A 9,719-nucleotide genomic window follows, 5' to 3' on the forward strand; every position below is an offset into this window, starting at 1 on the left:
CAAGTTAGAAAAAAACTCGATCAAGCTACTTTTAAGCACCTCAACAACTCGATCGAGCATTTAAAATTACTTGATCGAGCATCTTTTTCACCAAATGTGCCCTCATTTCTCCAAAAAGTGTAACCCAACTCCATGCTATCACCCTATAGAATATATATCACTTTATTGATGTTATGGTATGGGAATAATATAATTTGTGACAACTAATCTAATGGGTTGTATTGGGACAATCTAGAAATGGTCCTTATTTTGGAAAATTTTGAGTCATGAAAAGTCTTACACAATTTTTGGGTCGAAACAATAATTTTTGTGCTCTATTACATATGATATTAATTTTTGCTATACACCAATGCTAATATTGTTCTTCTTTGATATCTTTCCAAAGAGTTATTAGGTGCATTAAATGAAGCTTGTATGTGAAACATATGGCCACAATAAGGTAATTGTTGATGTTCCCCACACATACAATGGAAGTCTAGTTAGCACCCATTTGGTTTTAATAAAGCTTGGAATCCATTATAGAATTTTATAAGTATCATGAAGATTTCAAGATGGTTTTAGCACAGTGACTTTAGGGGTTTTAAGAATTATTAGCATTGATGCTATAAGGGTTATAAGCTTATTATCATGAAGGCCATAAGGGTTTTAGAGGCTATTCACTTACATACCATAAGGATTATATGTGTACATAATTTATTTGCATGGCTACCATAATGGTTACAAGTATTATAAGTAAGGTTACTGGCATGGGGAGCACAAGTGTTATATGAATTATTAGAACATCAACAATATGGTTTTTAGGGATTATTAGCACAATAATCATAAGGGTTATAGGGGATATTAGGAAGAGGACAATTGGAATTGTTAACACAAGGATCATGAGGGTCATATTGGGTATTAGCAAGTGGACCAAAGAAATTATTATTGTACAGGCCATGAGGATTATAAGGGCTATTAAAACAAGGATTCTAGTGGTTATAACATGTATAAGGTATCAATAGAAAAGGGATCATAGAGGTTATTAGGTTTAATAACAAATAGACCATAAAGATTATAAGGGCTATTAAAAATAAGGACTCTAGTGTTTATAACATGTATAAGGTATCAATAACAAAGGGATTATAGAGGTTATTAGGTTTAATAACAAATAGACCATAAAGGTTATTATTATGGGGACAATAGTGGTTATAAGGCTTATTAGCACATGTACCTAGGATATAGAAGGATTATATGTTTATTAATACATAAACCATAGGAGGGACATGTCTGGGTTCAAATAGTTTTTTTTATCCTATGACATAGTTTTCTAACTAGTAGTACTATCATGATCCACAGAAAACCAATCTTAGATGCTTCTCATCCAATTTCTAATCAATGATTCCATTCCATTGGTTTGCTCCTTTGATGAAGGTGGGTCATATATTATGAGGTATATTAACCATTTCTATATTAGGTTCTTTCATTTAATATTTAAGAGAATTCTAATATGGATCACATGCTAAATTGGATGTTAGACTACTATTGGTTATACATTTGTTCCCTTTTTCACCTATCTTCTGAAAGGGTGAGCCTAGGAATTGTTCCTTCCCTTAAGGTTGGAAGAGCCTAACAATGTCATCTAATAACCCTCCCATACTAAAGCATCATAATTTGTATACAAATCATAAGCTAGGAAGATATTTGAATATGATGCATTTTTGAAGTACTTTGATGCTTTTAACATTGAATATGGTTGATTCTAGTACTCTTATGGTTCTTGCACCCATGATGCTTATCTCATATGATTATGTGAGTATGTGTTAGATATTTACTCCTTGGTACAACTTCCATCCATTGAGGGATTCTATGATGCTTCTCCAACACTCCATAGAGGAAGTCCATCCCACTTGATTATTTCAAAGGTCACTTTGACAGGGAATGTTGGGCATCTATTGAGGAAGGTTGACCTTGGGATGACTTGACACAGTTGATGACACCCTCACTTACCTCTTGGACATTATTATTAAGAGCTAGAATGTTACCTTGAGAGTAGACACACCCTCGAGATGACAAGATGTCCATAGGCTACCATTGCACTTGGTTGATGGAAGTTGCCCTAGTTTTGAGGATGTTTGATGATGGTGATGACATGGGACCCCTCTTAAGGGGACAATACACTGTTCACCATGATGATGTCATGCCCTAGTCTTGTGATGTCCCTTCTCGATACTAGGAGTAATGACATGGGCACTTTAATGGATGAAATTGGGTTGAGAACGTCCTTGCTTAATGATTAGGCATCCATTTAATGAGAACACAAATTTTGGGATGATATTTGTAGCACTCTGAATCTAAAACATAACATGAATAATTTATGTAAAACAAAAAATTATATATATATATAAGGTCCAAGGCAATGTACTCTCTATTACACTCAATCTTATCTCTTTAATAGAGTTTCTTAATTAACCATCTTATTTTGATTAAAATTTAATTATGGTTTTGTATCAATTTTACACAAAGGAGAATAATGTATCTAGTATAAATCTCAATCTTCTTAGATGATTGTTACAAATTAATGATAATAAGAAGGGTAATTCCTTGATGTGAAATAAAGGATCATATTATGGTAGTGGCACAAATCAATAATGAAGTATCATCCTATTTCTTATGAGTTTTAAATGTGAATGTCAAGTAACCATTCTAATTTAGAATAATGGATGAAAAATTATTTTCTCATGAAAATTGTATTATAGAAAATTTCAAATTTTGTATCATAGAAAATTTCAAGTTTATGCTATTTGTTGAAAGTTCTTTTATTATGATTTTTCACTCTATTTTATCTAAAATCACAAGTTTGATGTCTGAAATCTTCATAATTCAAGTACATTAGAAAATTTTAAAAGTCAGTCTATCTATCTATCTATCTATCTATGCCAAAATTCCATATCATACCCCTACTACCCACGGATCATAATATGGTCATTATGGATGAAGTGCATACCAACCACGAAGTAAGGATTTAAATAATGGTTAGCTAAATAAATTACTATGCTCCTCGAGCAGATTGTATCGATCCAGACGACACTTTATCACCGTATTCAAGACACAACAGATTATATTAAAGCCAAATGATGCATATAATGTTGCAGTAATGGGTAACGAGTAATGATTCCCATGCTCAAACTACACCCGACGGTAATGTAATGAGTAATGATTCCACACTCAAACTAAACCTGATGGTTGACGGTAATGTAATGAGTAATGATTCCACACTCAAACTAAACAACCATATAAAGACAACAATGCAACGTGACGGTAATGTAATGAGTAATGATTCCACACTCAAACTAAACAACCATATAAAGACAACAATGCAACGTTCAATTTCTGTGCACGACGAGATTATTCCAGAAGACTGCTTTTCTGCCTCAATTTCAGATAATGAAAAAGCAACCACTTCAATTTCTATTAAGGTAAAAGCAGCCGCTCCATCCTCCTTCCAAGGGTCATTCCATTTTTTATATAAAACTTGGATTTCAGTGGCTGGTTCTGTCATTCCAGAGCTGGTTTTATTGTTCATATCAAGCTTTCATTGATTTTTCTTTTAGCATGCCATTTTCGTCAGTTTTATACGCTGCCTCCTTTTATGCCTCTCTTCTATGGCAGTGAATTTATGTTGTTTGTGTTTTCTTATATTTATATTCTGCAATGGAAATGATATTTTTCCTCTTATTTCTTTGTATGGTTGCTTTGCAATATCTTTCAATTTGTTTAGTTGTTCTTATATAGTGTTTTATATAGCATGTTGCTAACTCATGCCTCTAGGGTGCACAATAAGTCACCATCTTTATCCTTTACATTTTAGTGTTCAAGGTTTAAGTTTGAGTATGCATAGAGTAGAATTACATGATGGTAGTGGAGATGGAGGGCATCCAAAGACTTGTGGGTTGGTTTATGTTTATCTTGGAGTCCAGGTGTTGCATAGTGTGTTGCATAGTGTGATGCTTATCCATAGCTTATTCAATTTTTTGCAATCTTATTTAGAATTATTTATATATAAGATATTAGAGGTGTGCCTATTTAAAATTATATATAGAAAAACATACTCCTAAATCCAGTAAATTTAAAAGATAAAATTATCAATATTTAATTAAATAAAATCATAAATAAATATCTATCAAATTTAATTCAATTTTCAATTACTTTACTTAAATTAGAACAGAACCAGTTAATCTCCACTAAGGACACCAAACAATTTTATGTAGATATCACAAAAAATAGTATGAACGAAAAGAAGTATTGATCTCAATAACATATAAAATTATAGTAAGAAATAAGTATTAATACTACTAATAAGCAAAATAAATATATGAAACGTACTTGTAAATCCAATAAATTCTAAAAAATAGATTATCAATATTTAATTAAATAAAAATCATAAATAAATATCTATCAAATTTAATTGAGTTTTCGATTACTTCACTTAAATTAGAATAGAACCAATTAATCTCCACTAAGCACACCAAACACTTCTATATAGATATCATAAAAAATAGTATGAATAAAGAGAAGTATTGATTTCAATAACATATAAAATTATAATAATAATAAGAAATAAGTATTAATACTACTAATAAGCAAAATAAATATATGAAACATACTTGTAAATCCAATAAATTAAAAAAAAATAGATTATCAATATTTAATTAAATAAAAATTATAAATAAATATCTATCAAATTTAATCCAATTTTCAATTACTTTACTTAAATTAGAATAGAAGCAATTAATCTCCACTAAGCACACCAAACACTTTTATATAGATATCATAAAAAATATAGAATGAAAAAAAAAAACATGAATCTCAATAACATATAAAATTATAGTAAGAAATAAGTATTAATACTACTAGTAAGCGTGAAACATATGTATATTTGTTTTGGTTTACTTTTAATTACATTTGTTTGCTTTTTGTTCACTTTGAGTACATTTCTCACCGGGGAAAAGTGGAACACTGGTCTTCTCACCGTCATCGATTGCACGGCCATAACCAGTTGAGATGCCTTATGTGAAATTCACCTTAAACATTATAAAGCAAATTGTATTTTAAAATTTGTCGTCTCGTTTACGCTTTGCTCGGTGCTTTCTGAATTCATCACAACCGTCGTAAGTGGGCAGTGGGCACACACAGGTCAACATCTCTTTACCACCACTTTCATTTGAGACATCTCTTTACAACCACTTTGTCAACATCTCTTTACCACCACTTTCATCTGGGACTTGATATAGCGCAATAGTAAATCAGCAGAAAGGTGAGCTACTGACGAAAAGCATAATCGATTTTGGAATCTGAATCCCCCATTGATTGAAGTCGAATCTTGTCATTAAGTTGAAGCGCGCTGAATACCTAACTCTGTTTTTCCGACAAACTCAATACTGACAAATTGTTGAAGTGGAGAGCACGCATAAAAGTGAGATTTGATTTAGACAACGCAGTACTGCTATATAACACTTTTTCTCGCCACCTTTTACACGTGCTTCTGCCTCGTTGCGTTTCTGACCTTTACTCTTCATTTAATAATGCTCCCCTTACTTTGACACCAACCATATTTTCCCCATCTCGCTCCATCTCTCCGTTCGGAGTTGAGTGAGTGAGTGCTCTGCAATCATCTTCCTCATCTCTGCATCTCATTCACAGTGAGTTATCTGTCGCACAGCAGAAAAAGTGATTAATTGATCATCATGAAGCCTGCAAAGATTGTGCCCTCTGAAATAGTGAAGATGGTGAGCCATGCGGTGGCCAAGGCTGCACCACATCACCTCAAAGCGGACGTGGGTAAAGCGAAGGATATTGTGTTGGAGGTGCTTAAGAAGAAAACGCGCGCCTATGGAGGCATCACAATAAATTACTATAGGTCTCTCCTCCACTTGTCCCACTCCTTCCCCAAACTTAAGAAGCCCTTCAACGTCCTTTCTTCTTCTTCTTACGCCACTGATTCATATGACCGACAGCTTATTCCTTATGATGACTGCAGCGCATGCAATAATAACGATGATGATTCCATAAATCCTGTCTCCACTTTCATACTGAAGAGAATTAATGAAGATGCGCCCAATCTGGATGAAGAGATTGATCGGTTGGCCGATGATTTCATTGCTAGTTTTCACGCGAGTTTCCGATTGGAGAAACAGCGGTCATATCGGCAATATCAGGAGATGCTTGCCAGGAGCACTTAGCTTACAGATTACTAATTTATGGATAGCTAACCTTGTAGCTCTGACTGATATATATTATTTTATTATTTGTTAAGTACGCATCCACGAGTTGTAAATTTGAGGTAGATATGAAATAAAATATCCTTCTGAGAATTGGAAGACAAAAATTTAATGTGCAGCCTTGGAAATTTTGAAAGTTGTGTGCCCTCAAATCTATCACACCACACATTACAGGAGTCCGAATACAATATATATGAAATGATGTAATTTCATGGAACATTTTCCGTTTTCATGTTCTCCAATTTCATGCAACTTTTAGCAGGTGATGAGAGTGCCCTGTGTTTCGTTTTCTTCTTTGGTCAGAAGCACGTTTTGGCAAATAATCTAGAGTGATCTACCTTCGGTATATACTGGATATTCTAAACACTTTGTGGCATCCAAAAATGAGCTGTTTCACACGTTGTCCTATATGCTATATTGAAAGCATGTATAGCATATTGAATGAAATACACCACGTTTTTACCCTCAAACAAAGAAGGGGAGAATCTCACATTGTTATGTGGTTTAGCTTAGAGTCAGTTTTAATGAATATAAGAATGATTTGGTTTAGCTTAGAGTCAGTTTTAATGATATAAGAATGATTTATTTATATACGGGATGTTGTTGAGATACTTTGTGGGATCTCAACTTTTCTCATAAATTTTTTAATAATAATCTAATAAACTCCACACAAATCATTTAATTTGTGTTTAAATCATTTAATTTATGTTTTTTAAACACAATAAAGTATACTTATTATATTTATAATCTATTATATAATATTTGATTTTCTAATTATTATTAAATATTTAACCAATGTTTTGTAATTATAAAAATATTGCATACTTTATATTATACTTAAAAAAATCAGACTTTTATTTTGATTTAATATTATAATAAATTATGATTTATTTTTACTGTGTCCTTCTAACCTTATTTACTATTAAATGTGTACCTATTACTTTGTTCTTTATTAGAAGAATTACATATTTTCTATGATATCCAAAAACAAACATTTTTATTCAATATTATAGTAAATTATAATTTACTTACTTCCATTTCTATTCTTCCATTCATATTTACTATTTAATATTTATTTATTATTTTATTATTTATAAAAAACTATATATTTTATATTATACATGAAAAATGAGATCTTCACTTTTATTCAACAGTATAATAATTACGTTGTAAGGCATTCCTTTGCGAAGAACTCCCCTCCCATGCTACTTGTGTCATTGAATTTGGTGTTAGATGACAGAAATATCAATATCTCCTACCATCAGATTGTAGACCGATAGTAGTCAGCTACGTTTCTTAACAAGCCATAAAAGTGACCAACCAAAGTTGAAGACACAACTAAGGGATTCTGAATTTATGTTAATTCCTTGCTTGTGATTCACCCTTTTAGCGAAGACAACTAGTGGAATCCATCATGTTACAGACAAATGCACAATATGAGATTCTCTACCACCATTTCTACAAGGTTTTCCCTTATCTCAAGTTCGAGCATTTTACCACAAACCAAACCTTTCTTGAAGCCTTTGAATGGCACAACAACGTCCATGTGATAGACTTGAATTTGATGCACGACTTGCAATGGCCAACTCTGCTTCAGGCCTTGGCTCTCAAGCCCGACGAGCCGCCTCTTTTGAGATTAATAACCATTGGACCCCAACAACTCGATGGAAGAGATGTGATGCAAGAAATAGGGATGAAGTTGGCTCAGTTCATCGAATCAGTTAATGTAGAGTTCAATTTCAGAAGCGTCATGGCTGACAAGATGGATGATATAAAGCCTTGGATGTTCCAAGTGAAACCTAACTGACTCAATCATATCTCATGATTGTCGGTTTTGTTAAAATGCTACAGTGCCTTGCATTTGAAGATGGATCATTGCAGAATCTATATCTGACATATATTTTTATCGTTTTTCATTTAGTTCCATTAAATTTGAAGAATTTCATAAAAAAATGTGGTTTTCTTGTTTCCAAGCTAGCTCCCAAATATGGCCATTGATATACCTGTAATGTGAAAGGTTTTATTGACTATCAAGTTTTTTAAGGAGCCTTCTATCTACTTTTACTCAGTGTCTGGTTTGGAGTGGACAATGGGTTTTCTCTTGCAGCGAATTGAGGGGATTTCGTTTTTGGAAAATAAACCCTTTTTTGGCAAAGGCAAAGTACAATGAATGGTTTCTAGATGCATGACCACTGATATACCAATAATATGAAGTGTTCCATTGATGGCCAAGTTCATTGAAGGAGCCTTCTGTCTGCTTGTACTCAGTATGTGGTTTGGAGTGAATGGTGGCTTTCTTTTAGTGAATTTAGGGGATTTCCTCCTTCTCGGTGAATAAATCACTTTTTACCGAAGGGAAAGTACAATGAATGGTTTCCACGTGCAGATTTATTCATGCAGTTGTGAAATGACTTCTTTTAACTATGTCTAGGTGAAATTAGTAGGTCAAATGGAGTGTCTTTGTCAGTTCCAAAAGATTCGTGTCAGGAGATGCATTCAAATTTTTGAGTTTTGTTGGTTTACCCATGGTTTCTCTTAGGAATTTCCATCACAATTTTTCTATAATTAGTTTTGAGCCTTCACATTGTACTTTTATAACTTATCGAGGCGGCTTTGATTTCAGGGTTGAAAATGGTGAACTACTTGTGGGAGTTAGGCGTGATATGCATTAGAAAAACAATGTTCCATCATCAATTATATCTAGTCACAACATGCATCTTGGTGTCATTGCAACTGTGTCACATACAACCTCAATGAGGACCATGTTTAGTGTTTATTATAAACTAAGGTAGAAGTTCATTGTAAAAATGCTTGAAAACTCTAGGAGGTTTTGGTTCTTACTATTTTGATTACATGCTTTAGTATACGCGGAGTTTTTTTCTTTAGATGAAGAAATTGTGAAAGTAATGAGTATGACCATGTTAGCAAGATCCCAAATTGTATAGAGGAGCAAGCTCTTGGTTTTTAAGTCTAAATGGGGATTACATTTTCATTGAGTTCTTTGCAAAACATAATCTGGTAAGGGTCAATGTTTATGGTATAGAGTTAACAACATAAGTACCTAGGATACAACTCAGTGGTCTTGAATGTGAAAAAATTTCTATTGTCTTTTTGTATTCTTACAAGGTTGCAAGTACTGAAAGTAACTATTTTTGGGGAAAATTACATGAAATTTGATTTCAACAATAAAAATTTAGTTTAATTTGATGGGATGACACTCAGTCAATAATTTGTTGTGTAATAGATAGCAGAGCGAGACTCAACTCTATATCATAAGCTAAGGTATTGAAAATCCATCCTGATGTTGCAATGGTTCAAAGTAGAATGTTTTTATGATTTCATTTTTCACATCTATGGGAGGTTAATCAGTAGTTGTATTATGATGTCAGAGATATGAGATACATATACACATGTTTTAGGTTGAAAACTAATCAATGTATGTTGGTAGTTAGTCTAGATGTT

General features: G+C 32.8%; 2 protein-coding genes across 2 annotated transcripts; both read left to right on the top strand.

Annotated features, from left to right (window-relative positions):
* The first annotated feature begins 5,603 nt into the window (after nucleotides 1-5,603).
* On the top strand, nucleotides 5,604-6,298 carry LOC149153145 (uncharacterized). The gene has a single exon (XM_089445914.1). It carries the CDS (start codon nucleotides 5,724-5,726, stop codon nucleotides 6,216-6,218), a length of 495 nt encoding a protein of 164 aa, XP_089302040.1. The 5' UTR covers nucleotides 5,604-5,723; the 3' UTR covers nucleotides 6,219-6,298.
* A 1,373-nt stretch (nucleotides 6,299-7,671) lies between these two features.
* Nucleotides 7,672-8,064, top strand: LOC149153146 (protein SLENDER RICE1-LIKE 1-like). Its single transcript, XM_089443716.1, has one exon. It carries the CDS (start codon nucleotides 7,672-7,674, stop codon nucleotides 8,062-8,064), a length of 393 nt encoding a protein of 130 aa, XP_089299842.1.
* The last annotated feature ends 1,655 nt before the right edge of the window (nucleotides 8,065-9,719 follow it).

The sequence above is a fragment of the Pinus tabuliformis genome, chromosome 9 (genome assembly GCF_031772625.1).
Source record: "Pinus tabuliformis cultivar Carrire ecotype Pingquan chromosome 9, CPIR1, whole genome shotgun sequence".
Taxonomy (NCBI): Eukaryota; Viridiplantae; Streptophyta; class Pinopsida; order Pinales; family Pinaceae; genus Pinus; species Pinus tabuliformis.

Excerpts from the sequence above, each read along its gene's own strand:
- LOC149153145 (XM_089445914.1), top strand. The coding sequence starts at position 5,724 with ATGAAGCCTGCAAAGATTGTGCCCTCTGAAATAGTGAAGATGGTGAGC.
- LOC149153146 (XM_089443716.1), top strand. The coding sequence starts at position 7,672 with ATGTTACAGACAAATGCACAATATGAGATTCTCTACCACCATTTCTAC.